Below are 27,716 nucleotides of genomic sequence, written 5' to 3' on the forward strand. Positions count from 1 at the left end.
TCTTCTTGGGGATCTAGGACACTGTAAAGCACCCTGAGACTGTGGCTGGAAAATCTCATTCCCGGGAGGAGTGGTGCAGCACGGGGACAGGGGGAGCAGCAGGGCCTGAAGGCTCAGCCCTGTGGCTGCAGTCCTGGGCACTTTATAAAAGCTAATTCCCCACAAATGCCATCTATATCAATGCACCTACTAATCCCGTGTCTTACTTCACGCCGTGTCAATTTGCCCTATACATCCAGTGACAGCCGCTAGAGCTGCTCCAAGTCTGCAATCAGCCCAGGAGAGCTGCCTTCCAGTCTTGTGGTATCAAGTTTTAACACTGCTGCCAAATCTTTCCCCTACCTCACCTTTGAGTCACTTTAAAGCCCCATGGATTTGTCCTTTAATAATTTTTTACCAAATCTCTCACGAAGTGTCAGCCCCAAGCTCCTCCTTACCTCTGTCGTCTGGTCTCCACCAGCAGCCACAAGCCAAGACTGGAAAGGGCCCCAGGTTTACCAGAGGTGGCCAGTGCATCTGAATGCTTCTCCAGTCCCATACTTCCCTGACCTGGTGGTCAGATGACCTTCATCTGAAAATGCCCCCAGCTGCCATGAGATGGTACTTGGCCTCTTTTTGACTGGTACTGAAATTCTACATCCTGTGGCATTTGGAGGAAAATCTGCAGTTAGATCTGAAATACTCCTCATGGCTAGGGCAAATGAAGGATAAAAATGGGGGCCGTGCCAAGCACTGGATTCAGTGCATGTCTCATTGAGGTGAGCAGGATTATGGCCCAAGTCACTGGCATCATCCCAGCTGCTGGCAGGAGAGAAAAAGGCACTTGGAACCACCCAATTCACCCAAATGCCTCAGTTTCTTCAGGCTGAAGAAGCCTGACAGGTACAAGATCAGACAAACCTGGATGCCAATTTCTATGCCACCTGTTTACCAAATACCTTTCTCCAGGGTGTGCAAGCTGGGAGCAGCTCAGGAAGCAATCCACTGGCACCACCGAGCTTCCCTACAAGCCCACATTGGTTTTGCACTCGGAGATACATATGATCCACTTTTTTTAATGCCATCTGGCTGTTGTCAGATGTAGCTTTGTGGGCACCAGAACCTCATCCAAGGTGTCTTGGTCCCCTTAGAATGCACTCAGCCTGTCTCCATCAGGCAAGATGCCTTCTCAGCACACTTGCTTTCACTGCATCAGTGGTAGTTCTCAGTGTTTGCCATGACACACTGCAGTGATGAATGTTGCATGTAATGTACAGTGTAGTACTTTTCATGAGACACCAAGTTTCACTAACCCCGATTACACCATGGCCCTCAAGGAAGTGGCTAGGCATGCATGAAGAATGTCCACTCAGGTCACAAGCTCCTCTTGTCCTAGCCAAGCTCTAAGTTCACAGAGCAGGGCAATTCTCCTGTTTAAGAATTCCAGTCCAATCTGAAAACATCAGCAAAGAACAAAAAAACACAAAAGAAAGCTTTCAGGCTTTATGAAGGTTTAAAGTGATGTTTTTTTCATTGCATGATTTTTCTTCACTTTTCTTGTCTAACACAGTCAGCACATGAGAATCCAGGCTCTCAAAGGTTTGCCTGATGTACAGCTGTGAGGACAAAGGAGGAGTATGGTGAGACAAAAGATCTTTGCAACAAAAGTCTTCCCAAATGGGGGAAGAGGAGTCCAGGATTGGAAAACCTAGAGATAGGAATTCATTTTGAGATAGCAAAGAGGGTTCTCATGTTTCTCTGACGAAACAAGAGCTCCTCAAAATGACCTGGAGTGAACACACTGGGAGATGAAAACAGGTAAACTTGAACTTTGTCAACTTAACAAAAACCAGCTGAGATGGAATAAACAGAACAGAGGTGGTTTGAAAGTGCTCATTGTTCACAGCCCTGGGAAAGTAAGAGACCTGCTTTGTTTGTTTTAGTGATTACAGTGTCATCTCTTTTCTCTAGTTATCAATGATCATTTTCCATTTTATAAAATTCACAATGATCCACAAAACATGTCTAACAAAGCTGCATTCTCTTTTTCTGGTTGTAAGTTATCCTGGGTGCGGTCCTAAGAACTACACATTCCATATCCACATTCCAAGGGATAATCAGCTGGGCTTCTGCAGATACATCCTGCATGGTTTTGGCATTTAAAGTGAAACTGGAGTTCCAGTGAATTCCCTGGCTGTTCCCCTTTCTTCCTGCAACTAAAGCTTTTACATGCCTTATTTTATCTACATATAAAAACAGTTATCAGTGAAAACTTCTGAAAGTGTTCCCCTCCTTATCCTTCTTCCATCCAGACCAACTGCAAATCCTGCTATTTAAACCAGACTTTCTAGACATTGTTGTTGCTTTCATCTAGATTCTCTGTGATTAATCCATGTCTTTCCTGGAGGGCAGTGCCCAGAACTGCATGTAGTGTTCTACTGGAGGCCTTTCTAATAGCTGTCAGAATGGAACATAACTCCACCACCTGCCTGATTCAGACATGGGCCGTGGAAGCAGCCCCAGTGAAGTGCCATGCATTTGTGAAAGCAGAGAAACCGTTCACAACCACCCTGCAACACCGACCGCTGAAAAAGTGAAGTTAAGAACCACACAGTATTCTGTGTGCATTAACAGCTTCCACAGAGCTAGCATGTCTAGTACCTCCTAGGGACAGCAGACTAACTATTCATTATGCTATTTCATGGCTTGGAAACTTAAACAAACTCAAAAGTGTTCAATACTATGTATGCCCCACATGCTCTGCACATTTTGTGAGGCAGAGCATGAGATGTCTCAAAGAGCACTAGCAGGTCAATTAGCAAATAAATGTATGACGGGATCTTATGTGGAGTAGGAGAGTAACACTAAAAGCAGGCATAAAATCCTAGTTCTGCACAAGGAGACAGCAGACCTGTACTGTAATGGACTAGTAGGGGAGCTACTGAAGGCAGGGGTGGTACTGTATCCTGGGAATGAAGATGGAGGGACATGTCAGTGCAGCCCCCCTGGATACAGGGTATGAATAGAATGCAGCATCATGTCAGTAACTTTGGGTTGGGTGTATGCTTCATGCATGCACAAAACAATTCACCACCTGGACAGTGGTGCCTGTGGGTTTGCTGATTAGTTAGCACTCTGTTTTACCAACATACAAAGCAGCCTCTATGAACTCCAGTACTGTGCAAATGCGTGGGACTGTAGGAATGTGTCCTTGCTTCTGACCTGGGTTTTTTAGCCACCAACAACCAAGGAGAGGGTGAGGCATTATTTCAGAAGGGGCAGACAAGGTTGGAAAACATCTTGAGTCTCTTGAACATCTGCTAGGCTCTTTCCTCTAATACTACAAGTAAAGAGTCTCAAACGCTGCCTCATCAGTACACAGGTGCAAGTAAACTTCTGGAAAAGAGCAGATCCCTAAGCCTTAAAGGATGCAAACACAGCACAGGTATTTCTCATGAAACCAAACTTCAAAATAGTTGCAGCAAAACTCTCTATTGCCATGAAAATGGCTTGTAGCCATCAGCCTGCATGATTGTGAAAGTGAGATATGGTCTTAGACACACAGGAAAACTCTCTTCAGGAGCTCAGGGGAGTGCTTGTCTCATTCTACTGTCCTACATCATTCAGTTTCAGACTCAGAACCCATCCTACACAGGGAAACTTTGCAAGGAAGTGTATCTTACAGTAGTTCATCACCACATGGATTCCTTCACTTGCATTCTTCACCTTCTCTGCCATGGCAGCTGAAGAAGTTGATTAATATGGAAAACTATTACTATCTTTATTGTTAATACTACCTCTCTCTAAAGTACACTTAAGAGTCTCAGCCTCAGCACGCCTAAATATGGAGAGGACCGTGTTAAGTAGCAATTTGCATTAGAATAGCAGTTTGCTAGTTTATCACTGCCCACTCTAATCATGAGGGCTCTACTATACCCAGTGAAACGCACCACACTTCCAAGAGGACTCCTTGCTGCTTAGCTCAGACCTTCTCCAGAACACCACCAGAATTAGACTAAGAGAGTGCAAATCTAAGTCCTACAGGCTGAAACAGCTCGTTTGCTCAGAGTATTTGTATGCACTTTCTCTCTCCCACCCTACAGTTACACATGCACAGCACCTTTCAGTCTTGTTTCCCTTTCTGTCCAGTCTCCTGTACTCCTACCACAGCATTATAGTAGAATTTCTTAGCTTGGCCTGTGTACTACTAGAAATACTACACAGCCTTGCAGAAGAAAATCCCGTTGCTGGTATTCGTCGTGTAAAGCTTTAATATTGTGTTTAACAATCTAGAGGGACTATGGCAAGCAAATTCAAATTGAGAGAGCAGACTATGAAATATAATCATGTCTACACCTCCTCTAAATATTTCTAATGCCAAAAATAAAGTAGGTTCTAAAGTAGGCCAAAAATACTGCATTCAGAGGACTATAAGCACCCATCCGCATGCTTATAGCACACTGCTTTTTCCTGTCTCCAGGGAGCAGAAATCCTCTGAAGTTTCTCAGAAGCATACATGAAAACAAGCTATGAAAAAGAGGGAAAGGAATGCTTTGAATTCAGCAGCTGGTCAGGGGGGTGGGGTGAGGAGGGGAGTGGAGAATTCAGGGAAGTGGTATCCCTGCTAAAGAACAGCAAACAGAGCAGTAAGCACACAAAGTGCAGACCCTTCTGTGAATACTCAGCCCTGCAAATGCAGTATTCCAAGCAAGGCACTATTCAAAGCGTACCAAGTTAAGGAAGAGGGAAGAACTCGACAACTATGCACATCTCTGACAAAAAAAGTCAGCAATAAAAAACACTTGTTAAAGGAAGGAGTACCCTGTAATGGCTCTGAGTAATATCGATGAGATAAAAAGCCCTCCAAAATTAGGTAATGATCACAAGAACGAAATTGAACAGTTTTATTGATAAATAACTTTTAAAATAATTTAACTCAAATATTCTAGCATTACAATCGTAAACAACGTGAAAATTTTCAGAAAGTCAGCTGAAGTCAACAGTACTCAAACTTGTTAAACAAACACAAATTTTTCAATTTTATCCCCATTATATCTTCAAGGCCATGTAGTAGTTATATTTATCTTCAAAGCCTGTTACTTATTTTATTGCTAAGCTGCTACATTTCAGAAGTGATGATTAATCACCCTTTGAAAATTCCACAAGACTTTGAGACACAAAATCATGAATCCATGTATCAATATGTGGAAGAGATGTGTCCACGAGAAAAGTCACTATTTTTCGATCCCAAGAGTTAGTGCTGTCATTAACTGCCTGTATCTGTGCCACAAAAGGTTTCTTCTCTACAAGATTCCGAAACACTATTGATGCCTCTTCTGACCACTGCTGGCTTTTCACTCCTAGGACAAATGTAAAGCAAAACAGAAGGTCATTTATAGACTAGACCAATCTAAGTTTATAAAGAAGTGGTGTGAGTTTAAATACTTGAGAAAACAGATTTTAAAGTGCTAATGAATGCAACTTAAATCTAGAAGAGAAACACAAGCTCACTCATCTCCCACACAAACAAGCTTAATTATTACACAGACTAGGACATTTATTTTTTCTTGAAGTCTAAAGATACGGATATGTTTGCAGAAGTGAAAGGCAATAGCACTGACTCACTGAGCCATTCAGAGAATATTAGCTGCCTTGCATGACCAGGGCTTATCAGGAACTATTACAAAAAAGAAACTACAGATCCTTTCAAAACAAACTTTCTTTGTCTTCAGCCTGAGGATGCTGAAATTACTTGTCCTGGGGGCCTTGCTTTAAGATTGAATTTTCTTCATCTCAAAGCAGCATCAGTTACTGGAACACCTGCCAAACCTTCAAGTCCCAAACTAGACATACAGAGGGCAGAAACAAAAAGAAATTATGCCTAAATGCCTCACAACTGCTCTTACTTTTTTCAGAGCAGCATCCCACAAAGTCAAGTCTGCTGGAACCCAAATGGGTTTTTGAATATGGCTGTAATCCACCTAGAAATAAGTGGCTCCTGCAGACTTGGGATTCAATTCCCCAGACCATGCTGGTGTACAGCATCTAGACACAGGGGCTCGAATATCATGCAGGAGTTCTACTATTAGCAGCAGCTTGCCACAGATAGGGCAACACAGGAACACAGCTGCCTGCAGATTACAGAAGGAAGTAAAACCCAACAGTTAGTCAACACTTAAGAAAGGGTAATTAATGCTAGGAAAGGCTATTGTGGAAGCAAATGGGATTTTACAAGGAAACAGATCAGAGACTAAGAGGCATGAGACACGAAAACAGAGAGAAAAAAGTGGAAGAATAGCAGGACAATAGTTACTGATCTTCCAGGCTCAGCTGGCCTGCTTTGACAATACAAGCATCTCAGAGGCAACAACTAGCTACTTGGGAGACTCAGTGAAGCAGGAAAAGTGGATGACTTGCAGGCTTGCTGAGCGTGATCCTGTACTACTCCAGAAGACAGCCACAGCTAGAAATCAGCCACATTACAGCACTGCACTCAGAGGACCCCAGCCTGTCGGCAGCACATCCATCCATCACCCATCACCAGTTTAAAGCAATCCCCAAGGTCACACTGAGGCTATGCAGGAAAGGAGATCCACAGAAGGCACAGAGCACTAACTCTGTAGCCTGTCACTTCCAACAAGCATATTCTGTGACTGAAATCTAGACCAGTGCTGACCAAACAGCATCAGAAAGCAGCAGCTGAGACACGTACATCTGAACGCAACGCAGAAATGAAGGAAAAATTCTGAAAGGAAAGAAAAGATAGCAAGGAGAGTTCAAGTTTTATTTTTTAAATTCTCTCAGATGTATGCACACTCTCTATGCCCCATGTTCTCAAGGAAATTATCTTACATAAGCTTATTGAAAGCCCCATTCCCTTGTGGAGTTTTTTGTTTGTTTGAGAAAACCAACAATTTCAGGCAACTCTGGATACCAAATATGAACTGTAAATTACAGTACAGTCAAGGTATATATGAAAAAATTCTGTAGAAATTCAGCATGTAGGTTCCTAACTTTATGTAAACTATGATAATCAGAACATTAGGTTCTTATCAACAGACACATCATAACTTTCACACTTGGTAATTGGTTATGTTAAAGGATCCAAAAAACATTTAGTTTTTATTTCCCTGTGTCTTTTGCACAGTAGATATCACACATACTAAATGATAAATTTTATGACAATGAAAAGTAGCTGCTGGGAAAGTTTAAGCAGCCTTCATTCTCAAAGATTGTAACTTAAAGTGCTGCATTAAATTAAACAAACAAAAGTAATGAAACAGAATCATCACCACCTATGCCAAGAATAAAAGCAGAGCTACTTTGATGACATAAACATGTAGAAAATACCCAATTACATAACATTTGACTTTGTTCAGTTCACATTTCTGTTCATCTCGTATGCCCACTGATGTAAGACTTTAACCAAAACAATTGCAAATGCTTGATACCTACCTGCAAGCTGAGCTGTGATAGCTTGGAAAGGCAGTCTTCTAAATGTATTCAGGAGTGGCTGTACTTTCCGTATGCTCACAAACTCATGTTTGCCATAGTCCAGCTCATACACTGACAAAAACCCATTTCTAAGAATTCCTTTTATTATGACCCTGTACCACCTAAAAGGGGGGAGAACAAGAATAGATAATTTGAATTCATATTCATACACTGTCAACACACCAGAAAAATAATGCACAACCAAAAGATCTTAACCAACATGTCTCAGGCTTCCCAGATCTGGATTTTGCTGAATAAAAGTAAACTATCCCAGCTACAATCTGGAAGCATGAAGAGACTGCAACCTCATTTACTCCCTTAATCTCTGAGATATCATTGGACATCTGCTATGTTGTTAACAATGCGGACTAAGCAAAGCTAGGCTTTCCTAGCTTAGCAGAGTTAAGCTTGCTTTTAAAGATTTTAAGTAATTTAAGCATCTACTTACTCATCTCCAATTTTAGCTGCATACAGCTTGTTTTTTTCAATGTTCACAGGCTTCTCTTCTGCCCTGCTGTAGTACAAGATCATTTCTTCCATTAGGGTGTACAGATTGTTTAGCTCATTCCAAGGCTGGACGATGAAATGACCAGGGTGGCAGGCCACCGAGACATAGATATCCATGAGGTCACCGGGCTTTGGCAAGGGTAGAGGAGGAGGCATATCAGTGGTGGACACTGCACTGCCCGGCTCTCTGGCTGAATCAGGGAAACTCTTCTCCAGCTTCCCACTAGACAACTGTAGAGCTGAAACAGCATCACTTATAGCTTTTGTGGAGCTAGTCCCACTGGGTGTCACACTCAAGAAAACATCTTTCTGATGTTTCCACAAGTCTGCATTTTTGATCTGTTTGTTGATGCTACGATCCATGTCTGGGAAATTCTCTGGAGCAAACAAGTAAATGTGAGCAATTCCCTTTGAAGCATCCTGTTTAATCACCTTGGAACACAAAAACCAGTTTAACATCCAGTTAGTAACTATTAAAGGCACATCTGATTTTGTACAGAAGACTAAAGCAGCAACAGTTCACTGCATTTATGCACAGAAACATTTTCAGTGTTCTCCCAAAGACATTAATGAAGTTGTGGGTAATAAGCCATTCACAGCAGATAAAAAGATAAAAAGCACCTGCAGCTATTCTACTAATATAAAGCAAATACAAAACTTGAATTGTTCCATCCAACAGGTTCAATCTCAATACTGTGTGTACAATTTCTAGTTTTCAGAAGAACAGTAGTCCACAAACACCTAAACAACTATTAAATAATAACACCTAATCCTTTAAAGTATCTTCCTGTCACTATGGAAAATGAGGCCTGCTAAATTAGATGAAAAAAAAAGATGAAAAATGTTTCCAGGTTTCTATCATGTGTAATTTTCAAGCATTGACATAAAAATATTTCCTATTTAACATCAGATATGCTAACATTAGTAGTAGTAAAACACTTAAATTTTAATTTGACAAAGTATGCAACATTCCTTTAGTGATTCTTCTGTTGATGTTCCTAGCCAGGAATAAAAACTTTCTGCAATTAAAGCATACATACATCTGCTGTCTGTTTTTTAATACAGCAAAAATTAGCACCCAACTCAAACTGTCTTGGAAGAGGGTGTCTAGAAAAACCAGGTACTACAGGTGTAAGTCTCAGACTTCAGGTTTGGACTACAGCAAGCAAAAAGGTTAAGAAAAGCTACAAAACACTTTTTCAAAGTGTCTGCTGACAGTATCTGGAATCGAAATGTTAAGAGGAAATAATCTTTGTTTAGTCTGTAGTTAGTAACAGATTTCCTTTAGGAGAGTATTTTCAGTTAGTTAAACTGGCTAGGATACATTGCAAATGGAAATAATTTTATCTCAAAGATAAGAGAAATTTTAAGTATATAAAGCATATACTAAAACAAACTCGATTAGAAAAAGCAAACAAAAAATAAAACTGCTTTCAAAGACTAGAAGGAGAAGCAGCTTTGCTCACAAGAGGCATAAAAGCAATTCAAGATTAACTCAGAAGTTGCATATTTTTATGTGTTGAAAAATGAACAACGGTGTTTCTTTCTTATCAATGGCAAAATAACTCTAGCTGCATATTTGGACTTGGACAGCAAAATGTGAGAAACTGCTGTGAAAGTTGCTAAATTCGCAGCAGAGGGGGAAAGAGAAAATTCTAACAGGCTTAAGCAAGTAAGTTTTATGATAAATTTCCTCAGGAAAAAACTTTGTATAGCATTTATGTCCCATAGCTGGTTACAAACTTTTACATTTCTATAACAAAAATCAATTTGATGAGTTGTTGAGCTCTTAAAGTTGTTCTTCCAATACTCTTTTCACATGCCTATATGATTTCACGTCTCATAGGCATTTTGAGTATTTACCTTCATGCTAAATTCAGGACAATTTGTTACAGCATCTCTCAGCCACAGTACAGCATCTGGAGTCCACATGCCAGTGTTAGGAGGCAGATCTGCCAGACAGCATTTTAAAGCCTAAGAACAGAATTAAGTGTACAAAGTATAATTTAGTAATACGAAAGCTGGTCCATAAGTTCCAATTCAGAGAATAATGCTGACAGAGTCAATCATGTATGACAAACAGAAAGAGCAAAATGCAAATCCAGTACCACAACACATACACAACATCCACCAACTCACAGGGCTACACTGTGATTTATTTTAGGCAAAGATGCACAATGAAATACACTGCAATATTGAATGCTATGAAACAAAACAGAATTTCATTACATAAACCTTGAAAAGTAGCAGCACTAAAAACACTGCCAAGAGATCAAATACAGGTTAACTTTAACATGTCTTCATACCTGAGGAGGTATTGCAATTACTTCTCTCAGGAACTGTGGTGGGATTTCTTTGAGCTCTGATACTTTTACAGTTGCAACTGTTCCAATATCCATAAACTTCACATCAAGTGCCCGTCTAGTGTGAATTATTTTTATCTGAAAGAAGAAAGCAAGAGCATAATTTTGAGGTTAAAAGCCCAATAGTGACACACACGAATTATAAAATATTTAATGGAACTTAAACATTCAGATTGAGTTGAAAAAAAGAAGAGACATTTCTATGTGGGCAAACTGTAGCTGCTTTTTGAATACTTCTTACCTCTACACGTGCCCATTTTCCTTTGGAAGGAAACAAGCAGATTTTGCCACAGAAAGGTACCAATACATTGAACTCAGATGTTTGCTGCAAAAACAAAAACAGGAGTCAAAAAGCAAAAAGCTATTACTATCAGGCACTCAACTAAACATTTCAAAACCAACACATGGCATAAACAGTACTGAGAAGCAAAAGCCCTGTTTCAAATAAAAAGTATCTTTCCAGCTTTAGAAGCACTTCTTATCACATTGTTTTAAGCTTCCCCACTTGGTAAATCTTTTAATTCCAAGATCTGTATCTTACAGGGAAATTGAGAGAATACAAAGTGCCAGAGTTAAAAAGCCACATTTGGAAACAGACTAGGAAATCACCAACAATTATTTGATTGGAAAAGCAAGAGCAGTTAAGAGCTATGACAGACAAGTGAAGAAGCTCCTAGCTTATATTCTAGAACATATAGTTTCTTGAGATATGTAGCAAACCAAATTTACTGCTGACTCAAATGAAAGTCTCATGGGGGTGACAGTCACCATGATAATCCTAAATAACATAACAAGACAACAGCTACACTATAAAAAGCATGGAGAAACTTCATTTGAAGAACAGTCAACACCTTACTTGGTTTAAATTCTCAGGCAAAATGAATTTAAACCCTCCAGATAAGCTGCAAAGCCTGATATTAAAAGAATCTGAAGAACAGTCTCTTTCCTTGATAGCAGCAAGAAACTAACAAGTACTGTCTCCAACAAATACCAACTCTTGAAATGCCGACATGGCTGCCTTCCTTTGTGTTGCTAAATATTTTAGGGTTTATATACTTACTTTCAGTGTTTAGCTTGCTTGAAACTGAATTCTGATGAATTAAATATGTTCAGTATAAAATATTTCCAGATGGTCTGAGAACAGGTCTAAAGCTCAACTTCTATACCTAAAACACTTTGACAGAGTAGTTGCACAAGCAGCAGTTCTAACAGGACCCCCAAGGATCTGCATTGCATGATTTGATTGTGTCAGGCACAGCTGAATTAAAAAATTGATTCTCTTTGTTCTTACAAATTAGATTCTGTTAGGATTTCTTCTCTTTGGCCTAAATTCTCTTGAGTCTAATAAGGATTGTTGCATCTCTAAATGGCTGGTGGAATGTCAGACTTCTCTGCCACGTGCTTATTTTAAAGCAACTTAAAGACTTTTCAAAATGTCTCCTATAGATCACTTGGATGCTGATACTAGCCACCACATTCAAAAGCTAAAGATGCAAGAACAAGATATGCAGAATCAGATATATCAGATCAAAGCCACTGAATCTCCAAAAAAGCCATGTGAAGAAGAACAGACCTTGATTACACTGCTTTTATTGCCACTTTATACAGATGTAGCTGTTTATGTACCTCAAGTTCATAATGTAAAATTTCCAGAAAAAAAAATGGCAGTATCTCCACAGGCTTTATACCAATCTCATGCAGTTAGTATGGGAAGCTTCCCATTGAGAGCCATATTGTTACTATTCTAACTATTCCAGGAAAGCTGTACATAGGTACTGAAGCCTTAGAGAATGCTTGTGAAAAATGAAGCATCAAAAGACACTTTTCACACTGAAAGATGCACCCCAAAAGCCCCAAACTAGAAAGAGAATTTTTAGCCTTTTTGAATAGTCTATGGCTACCACAGAAACTTGATCTTACGTGCAAGGAAAATTATTGGTACTCTCTGGAGAAATGCTTCAGGACTTCACCACAGAACTTACCTTGTAAAGAAAGTAGTCTTCTAGTTTCTGCAGTATTTCAGAAAGTCTAGACAAGCCTTTGGATGGCACTTGGCAGTACAGGCTCCCATCAGAGAAAACACTGGTTACTCTGACATTGGTATACAGTGCATCTACCTGCAACAGTAAGAGTTTGACAAGAAAGGGGAAGAAAAAAACCACACAGAACTTAGCAAATTTCTGAGTACTGTTTTTTGTCCATCTAAGACCTCAGCAGTCTATGATTTTTAAAGATTAAGGGGGAAACAAGACAATAGTACCTGCAGGTGCAGTTCAAGGGACTTGTCATACAATGTCTTCAGACAAGTAGCATTGATGTTGATATCATCTTCTCCAGAAGTGTCATAGAGAACAAGAAGAGGAATATCACTCTTTTCCAGTATTTCCACAGCAAATATCTTGAAGCATGTCTGTGATTCCACAGCCTTTACTAGGACAGGATCATCACAGAAGGCTTCCAGTCCTGTAAGACACACCGTACCTTTTTGTGTACAGAAGCTGTACTGCACCCCTACTACTTGCAATCTACTTTATTTCTACCTTTTTATCAAAGAAAGCCATCTTTGGGGGCAGGGCAGAATAGAAAAGAAAAAGACCTCTTCAAAACCAGAAAAACAGTCGAAAATTGAATGCATCCAAGTATTAAAAAACCAACCAAACAAAAAAAAGCCAAGCTCATTCACAGCAATTTCACATATTTAAAATTTACTATTTTTAAAAAGTTAAAAAGGCCTACAATTTTAGAAAGGTAAATAAATTCCAGAAGAGTCTAGGAAGTCTGCAAGTATGCAAGTACTGAAAGGGGAAGGATCACTTCAAAATAATTAAATTGGCTCATATTTAGAAATATTGCCTCATCTGGCCACAACAGATGTACCTCATTTATGGAAAAAGATGTTTTGCTAGTGTACATTGCTTCACACAACAGTAAATGTTTCCTTTTATTTCTTTAGGCTCACATATATTAAAGGGACAAAGACATCCATGTTAAGTACAGGAACAATTAAGCTTCATTACAGAAATACAGGATATAATTGTCTTCTAATATCAAGCATTCTCTGTAAAACTCTTCTTCACATCCTTTCTTCCTTCCTTCTTTCCATGCATATCCATGTCTGCTTAGACTAGCTGTGCTGAACAAAATCTATCATACACATACAGAACTGTTACAAACAAGGATCAGAACTTCCAGGCTTGCAGAGGCTTCAATCCATAAGCTGTGCCAACGGTAAGCATAGCAGTAAGCACGTGTACCGTCAGCACTGGTTTTCTCTTACCTGCTAGTTTACATTTTGCAGCTTGAAAAGGAAGCAATCTGAACTGTTTCTGTAGTCTGCACACACTGTTGCTTTCAACGAACTCAGTGAAGCCGTGATCAACATAGTACACCTGATAATGGAAAAGGGATTTAAAAGCACAAGATCATGAATATAATTGTAAGTATGTTTTCTTGAGTCTAGGGAGAATGTACTCAGTTACCACATTCTCTATGCAGCCACAGACAAACTACTTTTTGCCAGTTTAGTACCATTACTTTCATGTTTTCAGGGAAAGCCTCCTTCTCAAGATCTCTGTAAAACCATCCTCTCCAACTGTTCTATAGAATCTCAACCGTAAATAAGAACAGTGCTGGAAGAATTCAGCATATATTAACTCAAACCACATGAAGAACGGTAATAAAGTTGCAATTTTTATTTATAAAGTTTTGAAAGTGTTGAAAAGTCAAATACCACTTAGGTGCCCTTATAAATTTTGCCTATTGTTTTTACAGCATTAAGAGAATAATTTTGATTTAAGCTTGTCTTTACTTTGGTACAAATACCACAGTCAATGCAGGAAACTAGAATGGAAACTGCTGATTGGCAGCAAGTAACTGGAGCAAAAGTGAGAGAAAGAAGGCTTTGATGGGACTTCCTACATTTTTTCTGAACTCTACCCTGCAAAATGTCTGCACAGCAAATATTGAAAGGAGGTCTGAACTCTGACAGAGGACAAAAAAAAGTGCAAAAAGCAGCAATAAAGCAGCAGCCTTCTTTTGGCTGATAGCTCTGACTAGGGAGAAATTAGAGGCAAGCATACCACTAATTTTCTTGCCACTTCTCTAAACCCAACAATCTTTCACAATACCAAGTTCTGACACCTCACTCCAACTTACAGCTGAAGGGTATCATACTAATTTTCAGAAAAAACTCAGTTCTAATACATAGGCTATTTCAGTATTTATAAAATGGTTCAACTTTAAAAGTATGCTAAGTAGGGCTGGGTAAAAAGTGACCTAACTGGGGAAAGAAACAAAAATGTTAAAGAGGTCTCATTAATGTTGACTAGACAAGAAATAATTGAGAAGTTCTAAACTTTTTTTATACTTCTAATGTATGTTCTAATTTCACTGCCGATGGCAAGAAGAATCTGTTTGGCACAGGAAAAGTTTAGAGTTAAATAACGTCAATGCAGTTTAACTAAAATGCATACATAACTCCCAAAACACCGTATCTGCCTGGAAGGGGAAAGTATACTTTCTTTTTTGCTTTCTATTTATGTTCATGTTAGAGATACTTCAGTACAAGACTTCAGACAAGATCTAGGAGCAAATGAGTGTGGTCCTTCCGTTTCTCTTGCTATGTTCCCCTCAAACCATGCCTCCTATCAAAGGTACATTTTCAGCACCGAAGTGCTATAGGGCCCAGCCCCTTTTAAAACCAAAACCCCCAAACTCAAACTATTTATGGAAAAAACCCTGAAAGACCATTTAATTCTGTCAATCACACAACTTCTACAAGGTCTTAATTTCTCATATACCTGAAAACAGAAGCACTTCAGGGCAAGAAAAGAAAGAATACTAGTGCAGCACATTTAAGAATTGACCGTGTATCTAAAAAACAAGCTTGTCTCAATTATTTTTCCAAGTGCCAAAAGAGGTAATTGCTTGCCTTTATTCTGTTGTCTTCTAGAGAAATTATCTGAGCACGCAACCAGGCATCTTCTTCAGCATGTACTGCAACGAGTTGCCCAACACTCAGAGACTGAGCTGGTGACAAGGTACTGTTCTGACTGTAGTACGCTTTCATTTCATCTTCCATTTGTTCCTGGGCAGAAGAATAATCTTTGCCCACATACCTACAATATTTTACAAAAAACCAGAAAACAAAAAACAAAACATAACAAGAGTTGGGATGCAACTTCAAAAAAGCTGAATAAAACCATAAGAACATTTACTTGCATATATGAATAAATGATATACATTTTCTAAGACATTAGCATCCCAACTCTTCTCCCATTAACAGGCCTATAGAAAAAAGTTACTCTGTCACTAACAAACACCATCTTAATCTGGTTTTCACTAAGGCTGATCCAAACCAAAGCATCTAAAATATCTTTAAAAATTAGCTGTTAAACCAAGTGCTGTTTACTCTCATACCCCAGATTTTTCTTGATATTAGGCTGCTGACCTAATGGTTCATACTAATGCTGTTTGTGTTACATAAGACTTCTTACATCAAGTATATAAACTTTCTGAAAAATCCAGATGGGAAGTTCTGAACGCTTCAGAAACAAGTCAGATTAGAGCAGACAAAAGGAAAACTTACCCACAAATTTGTATTAGTAGCTAGTGTTTCAGCTTGATCATAGAGACTGTGATACTGCTCAATTCCACCACACAGTTTAGATTATATGCCCAGAAACTGAGCAGATACAGTACTGTAACATGCTATGGTAACTCTGTTATAAAGGTTATGTTAAATCTGATCACATTCCAGGGAACTGTGATTTTCCTAGAAACAGGCTTTTTGTTTCTGTGCAAGCATTCATCTACTTTGTAATGGAGATAAAGTGGGGTGACAGTCACATATGGGCTATTTAAAAGTTTCTTTAACATTTGTTTCATAGAGATACCTAATAGACAGTTGGAGTAGCTCAACAGAAAGTAGAAGAATCTTTCAGAATTTCCTGCCTCACTCACTATTTTATTCATTATTTCTTCTGAGAATTCAACTGCAGTGCCTAGTGTATCATCTCTGCCTTCAAACACTGTTGTGAATGCCTAGCAAGTATCTAGGAGTGTTTCTATCACCTCACTTTTTATTCTGACCACATTAGAACTCTTTGAGAATTGATCCATGTCTCAAAACAGAAACAGCACACCAAACCTTTCAGCTTTGCCTTCCTAAGTACTGCAGGTGAAAGATTTCAGACCAAAACCACTTAGCCACATACCAAGAAAGTGAAGAGATATTGCTTCACTCCTGAGACTGAAAGGAATCTTGATTTTATTGGTCCTGCATAAATCAACATCAACCAACAGCTGCTGTGTAGTTCTTGTGTAGGTCAGCAGAAAGACACTGGTAGGACATGTAAGAAAAGAAAAGCCCATGCACTGTTTCCTCCCTATACATCTACCTGAACATTTTCTTGTCATGGCTAAAAACCCTATTCCCTTCAGGTCTAGTTTCATCGTATCAGGAAAATGACCTTGCCCATGAAGTAGATGGATAACCCTAAGTAGTAATTTTTGTAACTAGGACCAAGAAAACACTAATTATCATCATGTACCTACACAGAGTTGACAAATTGAGCAACTTCAAGTACTGTCCAAGAAACATGGTTCAAAATTTGGGAACTGCTGCTTTGTAGAGGAATTTTTACATCACCACCCTCAGCTAACCAGTATCATACGGTATTTTAATCCATGGTACTCAAAGCATTGATCCCAAATACTTAGTGGAAACCTCCTTAAAATAACAGACTAGAAAGCTAAGAACTGTTGCTCCACATGTACAGTAAGTTATAAATGATGCCAGAACTAAAAAGTCTACAGGAAAAAGGAGGAAGTTTTGTAGAGTTAAATCGCATATGCACAGCAGGCTGGAAGTAAGAGATGTAATGTAACAATCCACTTCTTACACTGTCCCCCAAGACTGGGCTGATTAGGAACCAAATCAAGAAACACTAGTAGTTTATTGCTGGATGAAAGCTCATCTTTCCAAAAGAGGAATCTGAGCACAATTAAGTCACGCCTAGGTACTGCAAATCAGTTATAGAAGTAAAATATTTTAATAAGCACAACAGTAATATCTGAATACCATTTTGTGTTGTAGTAGGATTATTTATAAAGTCTTCCAATGGCAGGTCAAATCTGTCTTGATTCTCAGACAAGCTAAAGCTGATATAAGCGATCAGTTCAGGATGGAAAAATTTTCAGAAAATTTCAATTTAAACACAAACAAAAGGATTCTTAATTTTCATTAGCAAAGTAAGTAAATCATGAAGTCCTGAAACCTCCTATTCATCTGTTCTTTTCTGGCATACCTGCACAATATGAGCACATGGATTTGTAAATAAAGCAAAAAAGGTAGATTCTAAAATAGAAACTTGCCTAATTAGGACCTCATTAGTGTTTTTCAGGTCTAACACCATGATGGACACAGATCCTTCCGATGGAACGATTAGAGAAGGAACAGTTACGTTTTCTAGATACTGGTCCTTGGATTCTTCATACTGCTGTTCAGCTGTGGCCTTCACACCATCATGCCTCTTGACTTTCTCAGTGACATTCAGATTCTCATCAATGCATCTTTGGGGTTTAGCATAGAGGATTGCCTTTCTGGGGACTTCGGATACATAGTCCACAACACACACATCTGACAGCAACTCTAGATTATTTAGAATATCTTCTGGAAATTTTACTTGGTAAGTGTCTTGGTACACTTTGGGATTTGCATGAGCCCAAAGACCACTGGAATACTTCAGCAGGCTGCTAATAACTTTCTCCTTTAAGTCGCTGCTAAGTGATGCAGGTGTGGTCTCCATATTTGGTTTTAACGAAGTGTCTGCTTTTGATGAAGTAACATTCTGAGATGCCTTTTCTTGCTCAGTATCACTTTTTGCTACTGGTGGTATTTTCTTAGCAGGATAAAGAAGTCCATCCATCGGATCACCTCTGTGTATTTTCTCCACCTTGGAAAACAAAAAATAGAGTCAATAATTGGTTGCATCTCTAAGACTAAATCGCCTTCCCAATTACACTTTTATAACATGCATTTTATACAGACTTTGAAGAGAACATCCACAAGGAGCTAAGCTTGAGGTAGTTACTACAGGTTAGTACTTCCTGTAATGCTTCCTCCTCTGTTTTGAAGGGTACAAAACACATATGACTACATCAGTAATGGGCAAATATCTAATCTTTTCAATACAACTGGAACTTGCTTCCAAAGAAGTACATCTTAGGAGGACCAGAAGATGGTGACACCCACAAATTTACATCTTTTGGACATTAACCTTCCCAATCTTACCCACAGGTAAGTAGATCATAAACAAAAGTTTCTGTCTCAGTTTACTGAGGGAAAGGAGATTTGATTCTCTATTTCAGAAACAAGAGGACACTTGCCAGGGAGTGCTGTCAGGCAAGCTATCTGCTGTCATGCTCAGAGAATGATTTTTCTTTACCAAAGTTCTGAAATTAAGGGAGAAATTTCTCTTCATAATAAATTTCATAATAAAATTGATCGGACCCTTTTAAATCATGCCCCCAGCCTCCTGCAAAACCAGGTATTTTGCCAGACCCTATGTCCACACCCTTTGCTAAGTTCAAGAATAAGGGTATCACATAGTCTGAAGTCACAACATTGAAAGGACCGTCTGAGAACTGTAGCCACAAACTCACAATAAAATTCTGCTTCCTGAAGCTTTGCAGTTTCAACCTAGATTGATCTAAGCATAGCTTAGCAGGAATCTATGTTAAATTGACATAACAAAAGGTCTTAGTGTTTTCACATTGGTCCGAAAGCAAAAACAATAAAGAAAGTTATTAAGGTTTATGTAGCTCCATTTTGAAGTTCCTTCCTCAGAGGAAACAACTCTAATCAAAGTCATTTTCAAAAGCAGATCAATGAAAAAACATGGAGCAGCTGAATTACTTGCTACTACTCAGGGGTAGCATTCACCTCCACACTACTGATGTCCATACCCATCAGAACTTTATAAACCCTGCCCAAGTAATTCTTTGCAGCTCTGCCCTAGCAAAATACAATCAAAGCATAATGAACAAGTCTTCAGGTATTACATTGCAGAAAAAGAGTAGCACATATCGCTAATTATCAGGATAACATTAGCAAGAAACAAACAGAGTTACAATACATCAAAAAAAAATTTAAATGGCCTTTGCTGTGTCTAGAACCACGTATTTTGTCCTACATACACCTTATCACATTCAGCCCAAATTGCCACATGATGATCTGAGTTAATGCACTATGAAAGTGCATTTCCATACACTTGCTCTGCATTACACTGTCTAGGCTGGTGCCAAAATGAGCTGTGAAACAGTTCTTGGGAATAGGTCTTGGTCAACTTCCACGAATACTAGCATGACACATAAGAAATGGTTTTCATAGATATAAAAAAATATTAACCATGTTAGAGAACCCTCACACATTCCTGGTAGCATGTCTAAATTCTTCTCTATCAGTGAAAAACCAAAATAGAAATACTTTCTGCAAGAGTAAGACATAAGAAAGCGAAGTTCTTGGGCATCTCTGCTAGTCAGCTTGATATAATAGACAATAAAACATGTCTGGCAGTGAAATCTAGAAGGACCAAAGATGCCTTCAATGATTCCTGACAGAGACCACCTATATTTGTACCGTCTGATATGAGGAATCTTACTGTGCTCTTTGTACCACAGGCAAAGAAAGGAGCTCAGTTAAAAATAGAACCAAACAAAATACCTACCACAGTCAGGAGACCAACGTATATCAAGTCACACAGACAAAAAAATCAGAGCATGCCATCTTTGCAGATAATGACATCCTAAATAGAGAGGAATCAGTAAGAATGTCCCTCCCATGTGTCCATGCACAAGATTGAGGAATTCATTTACATGACTAGCCAAGGAAACTTTTAGCTCCAGAAAATACTTAACATTATCAAGAAAACAATTTGTTTGAGAAGGTTGTGTTGGAATTTATGGCAGTTCATCCTGGAAAAAGCTGGATGCAGAGATCTACCTTTATCCATCCCTTCTCTTGGCTAGTGCTCTTTAAACAGAGCTGCAGCAGAGCTGAATAAATTTTTGCTGACAGGACTATAAACCCTTACATACTAAAGACAGAGAAGATCCTCAGAGATCTTTAAGCCTCTTAACTCCAATAATAGCTCTGGGGTTTTCTAGGCACTGAAGTTCAGTTTTGAAGAGGCTGTATATGCTGACGGTGCAAACCATTTAGAGACAGCAAAATGCTATTTCAGTAAATAATTTCAGATTACTTCAGTATAAATAAGCACAGGTTGACATCACTAGAATCACAGAACCATAGAATATCCTGCTTTAGAAGGAACTCACAAGAATCACTGAGTCCAAATCCTGACCCTGCACAGAACATCTCCAGGAATCACGTCACCTGCAAGGCCACACAACACCACAGAAACTTTTAATAACAAGCAAATGGTTTCACTTGTGAGTAGGACTTCAAAACAGCCACCCTTTCTTTAGCACAAATATCTCAACCAGGTTTCCTGTTGAGTTTATAGATTTGCCTTCAAGGTACTTCCCATTAGTATGGCTGACAGGCCAGCTCTGCAAGTACATTATTATTCTGGGAGGTATTGAAAAACACCTGAAAGACAACATAGTCATTTGTCACAGCCAGCACAGGTTCATAAGGGTAAAGTCCTGCTTCTCAAACTTAATTTAATTTTATGACAAGATAACCTACCTAGCTGATCCAGTGCATATAATCTTTTTGGGTTTCAGTAAAGCTATCCATAGTGGCTCTCACAGTGTCCTTCTGGACAGAACAACACAGCTGGATAAACACATCATGGGATGGGTGAGCAACTGGCTCACGGGTCAGGCACAAAGGGTTACAGTGAATGGGGTGACATCAGACTGGCGACCTGTCCCTGCTGGGGTTTCACAGGGCTCCATCCTCAGCCCTGTGCTCTTCAACATCTTCATAAATGACCTGGATGTTTAGTCACCCTTGGAAGGGGTACTAAGCAAGTTAACAGAAAATACAAAACTGGGAGGAGTTGTTGACTTCCTTACAGGCAGGGAGGCCTTGCAGACTGACCTTGATCAATTAGAGGGCTGGGCAGCCACCAACAGTATGAATTTTAACAAGGGAAAGTGCTGGATTCTGCACCTGGGATGGGGCAACCCTGAATGTGTGTATAGACTGGGGAACAAGAGATTGGAGAGCAGCTCCATGGAAAATGACCTGGGGGCTGATGGCAAGTTGAACATGAGCCAGCAGTGCCCTGGCAGCCAGGAGGGCCACCCGTGTCCTGGGGTGCATCAGGCACAGCATCACCAGCCAGGCAAGAGAGGGGATTGTCCTGCTCTGCACTGGGGTGGCCTCACCTCGAGTTCTGGGGGCAGGTCTGGGTGCCACAATATAAGAAAGACATTAAGCAATTAGAGTGCATCCAAAGGGAGGCACTGAAAGTAGAAAAGGGCCTTGAAGGGAAGCCATATGAGGAGTGGCTGAGGTCACTTGGTCTGTTCAGCCTGGACAAGAGGAGACTGAGGGGAGACCTCATTGCAATCTACAACTTCCTTGTGAGGAAAAGAGGAGGGGCAAGCACTGATCTCTTCTGTGTGGTGACCAGTGACAGGACCCAATGGAATGACCTGAAGCTGTGTCAGGGGAGGTTTAGGTTGGATATCAGGAAAAGGTTTTTTCCCCCCAGAGGGTGGCTGAGCACTGGAACAGGCTCCCCAGGGAAGTGGTCACAGCACCAACCTGGACAGAGCTCAAGAAGATCAAGAGCTTAGGGACATGGTGTGATTCTTGGGGATGTCCTGTGCAAGGCTAAGACTTCGATTCAATGATCCTCGTGGTTCCCTTATAACTCAGAATATTCTGTGATTCTGTGACCATGCCTGTCGTCACCTCTCCATTACAGAGCACAAAGCAGAGGTAACAGCTGTCAGAATGTATTACCAGGGCAACAGAGAGTGAAGTTGTTCTACACAAGAGAACAGCATTTTTGTTCTGCACTTGAGTAACAGAGGGAGCTCTTAAAAACTGAAATCTGGAGACTCAAATAATAAAACTTCAAATAAAAAAATACTCCCAAGATAAATATTGGCACTGCAACTGAGTGGAATGTAAAAGAGCAAGTCCACTCATTTTGACATACGCACTTAGAGAGGACAAAGGCAGACATGCTCCTGTATGTGTCGGTAGGAGAAAAGCTTTGTACAAATATGCTTGACAGTGTTCAAAGAGCCACTACACTAGCATACATAAACTAAAGAAAGTATCCTCTTTCCAAAGCCAGCCTTGTTTAATTGTGTGTACAGTGATAATCATACACTGGTAACCTCCTGGAGCATCAACAGTTTCCAAGAAAGAACTGGAAAGAACACATCCTTGAAATGAGAGTTTCTATTCAGAGTAAATGTCCTTCACTGTTAAGCTTACATTCAAACTAGAATATGCAGTTATTTTATGCCATTCTTCTGCAAGGTAGGAAAGGAAAACCTACAATGGAAGTTAGCATTTTAATGTCAGTGACACAGTCTCGTCCTATGTGGCAAACAAAAAATCTGGCTCCACGGTTCTTGGACAGGTTCTCAAAGACGGCCCTAAAATACAAATCAGAACTATCACTCTGATTCAGTGAGAAGAATTCATCAGAAGTGTGGTGCAGTTCTTTCAGATCTGATTTAAATATGCAACACGGAAGCCAACTACCACGCCATACATACCACAGACTGTACGCAGACACATTTTACTGGCAGGCTCCTTAGACAAACGCTTCAGCGTGCAAGCAGCTCTCATCTACCTGACTTTTCTCAACAGTACATGAAGTTCAACTCCTAGCAAGCTGGAGCTCAAAGCAGTGAGGAAGGTACTTCTGGCATTGATCAGCAGTACCTTGCATCCACACACTGGCTGACAGCATCTTTTCTCTGTCAGTGGCAGCCACCACAACTTCAGGTCCCACTGGTTTTGCCCATCCCTCTACAATACAGGTCTCCCCAGGAAATGGAGAGATGCTGTTTCAACATTAACATTCAATTCCTGCCTGTTCTTCCACGTAGCTGCTGCTGAAAGTAACAGAGTTTAAGCTACCAAGCTGCTGAATATGCGTCCAGAGCAACCAGCTCTAGGGAAAAAACGAGACTTGGCCAATGTTCTTGAAAGGCTGAAGATCCCCACTGCACAGGGTAGCATCACTCAGTAAGGAGCTTTTCCTTACAAGGATGTGGAAGCTTCTTACATCATCCATTACAGCTAATCCTTGGAATCTACTCCAGCCCTTACAGCTTCTAGTCCGATACACAATTAATTGTTTTGCATGGGGAGCTATGATACCTATCTCCTTACCCTTAACAACAGAAGAACACATCAAAAGGCTTGTTTTTAGCCAAGCCTCATGTTAACTAGGAAGTTGGAACAGGACTGGAATACGTTGGCAAGAAAAACTGTAGCATACATAACTGGACACAGACCTGGACAGACTGCAGGTGACGCTGCATGAGCATGGGGGTTGCATTAGGTAATCAAAAGAGGTCCCTTCCAACCTCAGTGATTCTGTGATTCTGTCTCTGGTAGTCATTTCTTCTGCACTTAACTGAATTGCTAGAATACAAGTCATATTGGGTGTATTTTTGTATTTTCTTTTGTTGTTAGACTAAAGGATCCCTGTTGCCAAGATATCCTCCGTTCAGGTTCAGCTCGTGCTCAGGGCTGGGGTGGTAAGTTCTATAAAGTTCAAGAGTGTCTTTAGATTGCCCCCTTCTGCTCATCCTCTTTGCCCTCCCACTTCATTACCCTGCACATCACAGTGAAGATACTTGATCTCCAGTTTCTTGTGCTTACAAGACTCTGGCTTCTGAAAATACAAAATTACAAAGGAAACTCTGTGATGCAATAAGACAGCTGAGTCAATCTAACAACTCCATACTGTCAAGGGTTGCCCCTATTCCTCACATCTTTATGCCAGCACTGAGGATGGATCAGCAGACATCTTTGTCAGCAGTTCTTTTTGGCTGTACTAACCTTTACCTCATAGTGCACTGAAGTTCTCCTACTAGGTCAGAAAACTGCAAGATTTAACACACAGGAGATGCATGGGTTGCAGGAATAAGGAAAGATGCTATCAAATGGAGTCTGACTTCATTTCATGGCTCATCATGTTGTCTAACCACTCATCACCAGGACTGATGTTCAGGTATATAGATTTACAGCCTGTTTTAAAAGCACTGTGTTTGAACAGAGGAGTTATTCTGGATCTTGTGTCCTCAACTGGCTCATTTCCACATGTGCTGTGACACCATCTTCTCAGTGAGGCTGACACCAACTGTAGTCTGCTCTGTGCTGAAGTAAGTACAAGACATCTAATTACATTTTAGGTAGAACATGTCTTGTGCTCTCTGAACTCTGTTCTAAATGGCTAGTGGCTCTGCGTCTAAACATCAAATTCTTCAGTGAGCATGGCAAAAGAAAGTTATCATAATCCAAGACCTCATCTACTGGAAACAGCTTTTAGGGTTTGTATAAAACTGTGACCTTTCATTCATACATACTACCAGATGTGACAGCCTGCTCCATTGTCTCCTCCATGTGCAAAGTACATTAGAGTTGAATTTTTTATTCTCTCAAGTCTGTTTCTCTGTTTAGAAGGATGACTTTGGCTTCACACAGCTTAACTGTGGTATAGAAATTCCTTCTCTGAGCAAAGACCTGACGGAACCAAAATTTCTCAAGGAATACAACTCTCTATCGTGGCAATCCTTCTCTTTTCTGAGCATACCTGTTTAAGTCACACTGAATGCTACAGCAGAAACTCAGCTGCCTGATGCAGTAGTCTGTAGTACCCGTTTTGCTAAGACATGGTGTACTGCCCAAGAACAGATTCAGAAAACAAAAGCCTCAGTCCTCTTTCTGTCAGTTTGTTTACCATCTAATCCTGGCATCCTCCCAAGCCTTTAGTTTCACTTTCTGAAAAAAGCCCCAACATTTAGAAATACAAAATATGAATAATAATCTGAGAACTAGATACAGCTAAAAGAAGATACAAAATATCCTACCAGTTAACTAGGCAACATTTCATTGTTGTCTCATGCAAGTCTCATTCTTATCTAAAAAATCCTCTACATCCTTGTAATGATAAACTTCAACTTGTAGTGACTACTTAAAAAAAAACAGAACCAAAAACCAAACAACAAACCAATCAAACACCCCCAAACCAGTGAACAAAAATATGTTAAATTTCCCCCTTATTTCTCCCATTTTTTTCCAATTATGTATTTGCAAGACTGACAGACTGTGGGATGTGTCCAACACCTTACCAGACATCCAAGAGATTAAGTGAAGAAAACTAAGCTTTCCTTTACCCTGTAAAGCTTCCTCCTCAGAATAAACAGCCAGGCAAATGTTCTCCAGTCTGAGAAGCCTTTTCACACAGCATCAGCCAATACAATGTTTAAGGTCACTAAAGAATATGCTCACATGTTACATACTGTTTAGCTTTATGTTTATTAAAAAGCAGTAAGAAACCTGACTGAGAAATGATAGATTGCAGAGATGAAACTGTCCTCTGATAACAACAGATTAATACTTAATCTAGCATGTAGCTGGAGCCAGTGGAATATCTTATGGAAGGGAACATATTTGTTCTAGAACTCCTGAAAAGCAAATATATCTCTTCCAGCACAACTGGAATTTCAAAATTCAGAATGGTAGCGTTATTTTTCTACCAGCTCCTTCAGAAACCAGATAGAAAGACTACGGCAGTCATTACCACAAGAAAACTCTAGAATCAATTCAATATGCATATATCCCTTCTTTCTGTGAATTACAAGGTGCCTGCCTATTATTCATTCTACAAAAATACCAGCTCTAGGATTGGTGTTTTCACCAAAACTTCGGGTTTAGTAAGTACGGAAGAACTTCTGAGGCACAAGGTATGATAGGGTCTGACAGGATCCATCTGTCCTGATGGATGAAATGCATTTTTGGCTTTAAGTGACCCACTGTGCCACTTAAGACACAGACTATGGAACAGGATGGGATTCACCTGAGAGTACTGAGGGACCTGGAAGAACCACTAGAAGAACTAGAGGCCTGTCAGCCTGACCTTGGTGCTGGCAAAGGTTATGGAACAATCATCTTGAGTGTGATCACACAGCACATGCCAGACAACCAAAGGATCAGGCCCAGACAGCATGGGTTTGGGGAAGGCAGGTCTTGCCTGACCAACCTGGTCCCCTTTTATGACCAGGTGACCTGCCAAGAGAATGAGGGAAAGGCTGTGGATGTTGTCTACCTGGACTTCGGCAAAGCCTTTGGTACTGCCTCCCATAGCATTCTCCTGGAAAAGCTGGCAGCCCATGGCTTGGACAGGTGCATCTTTGCTGGGTTAAAACCTGCCTGCACAGCCAGGCCCAGAGAGCAGAGGTGAATGGTGTCACATCCAGCTGGGGGCTGGTCACCAGTGGTGTCCCTCAGGAACTAGTGTTAGGGCCAGTGTTGTTCAACATCTTGACTGATGATCTGAATGAGATCACCTGTACTCAGTAAATTCACTGATGACAGCAAGCTGTGTGGGAGTGTTGATCTGCTGAAGGGCAGGAAGGCTCTGCAGAGGGATCTGGACGGGCTGGATCAATGGGCCAAGGCCAAAGGTATAAGGCCAAGTGCCAGGTCCTGCCCTTGGGTCACAACAACCTCGTGCAGTACTTGAGGCAGAGTGACTGGAAAGCTGCCACTTTCCACAAAGAAAAGAGGGATGCTGCTTAACAGCACACCTGAACATGAACCAGGAGTGTGCCCAGGTGGCCAAGAAGCCCAGTGGCATCAGCAACAGTGTGGCCAGCAGGACCAGGGAAGTGATTGTCCCTCTATATTCAGCACTGATGAGGCTACCCTCAAGTTCTGTGTCCAGTTCTGGGCCCCTCATGACAAGAAACACATGTATGTGCTGGAGCAAGTCCAGAGAATGGCAAAGGAGCTGGTGAAGGGTCAGAGCTGGAGAGGGTAATTCCTATGAGGAGCAGCTGAAAGAGCTGGGGTTGTTTAGCCTGAGGAGGAGGTGGCTCAGGGGTGACTTTATCACTCTCTGCAACTCTCTTTGAGGAGGCTGTAACCAGGTAAGGGCTGGTCTTTTCTCCCTGGCAACCACCAACAGGACAAGAGGACAAGAACTCAAGCTGCACCGGGGGGGTTCAGGTTGGACATTAAGAGGAATTTCTTCACTGAAAAGCTGGTCAGGCATTGCACAGACTGCCAAGGGAGGTGGTCAAGTCACCATCCTTGGAGGTGTTCAATAAATGACTAGACTGACAACCAGTGCTATGGCTGACAAGGTGGTGTCTGGTCAAACATTGGACTCGATCTTGGAGCACATCTGATATACTTGCTGT

General features: G+C 40.5%; 1 protein-coding gene across 5 annotated transcripts in view; it reads right to left on the bottom strand.

Moving 5' to 3' along the window:
* Positions 1–4,867: 4,867 nt before the first annotated feature.
* Positions 4,868–27,716, bottom strand: part of TDRD7 (tudor domain containing 7) — a 42,888-nt gene continuing 20,039 nt past the window's right edge. For 4 of the 5 annotated variants that reach the window (XM_017735361.1, XM_017735360.1, XM_017735362.1 and 1 more), the window contains 11 exons: positions 17,718–18,298; positions 15,274–15,460; positions 13,621–13,732; positions 12,604–12,806; positions 12,326–12,460; positions 10,585–10,668; positions 10,287–10,421; positions 9,844–9,954; positions 7,922–8,412; positions 7,435–7,595; positions 4,868–5,339 (listed from right to left, as the gene is read on the bottom strand). In XM_017735361.1, coding sequence (XP_017590850.1) covers positions 5,119–5,339; positions 7,435–7,595; positions 7,922–8,412; positions 9,844–9,954; positions 10,287–10,421; positions 10,585–10,668; positions 12,326–12,460; positions 12,604–12,806; positions 13,621–13,732; positions 15,274–15,460; positions 17,718–18,298 — 2,421 coding nt within the window. In that variant the 3' untranslated portion in view covers positions 4,868–5,118. Of the gene's footprint in view, positions 5,340–6,062; positions 6,725–7,434; positions 7,596–7,921; positions 8,413–9,843; positions 9,955–10,286; positions 10,422–10,584; positions 10,669–12,325; positions 12,461–12,603; positions 12,807–13,620; positions 13,733–15,273; positions 15,461–17,717; positions 18,299–27,716 lie in introns of those variants that run through there. The other variant, XM_017735363.1, reaches the window with a different exon arrangement.

This window comes from Corvus brachyrhynchos, unplaced genomic scaffold (genome assembly GCF_000691975.1).
Source record: "Corvus brachyrhynchos isolate BGI_N302 unplaced genomic scaffold, ASM69197v1 scaffold22, whole genome shotgun sequence".
NCBI lineage: Eukaryota > Metazoa > Chordata > Aves > Passeriformes > Corvidae > Corvus > Corvus brachyrhynchos.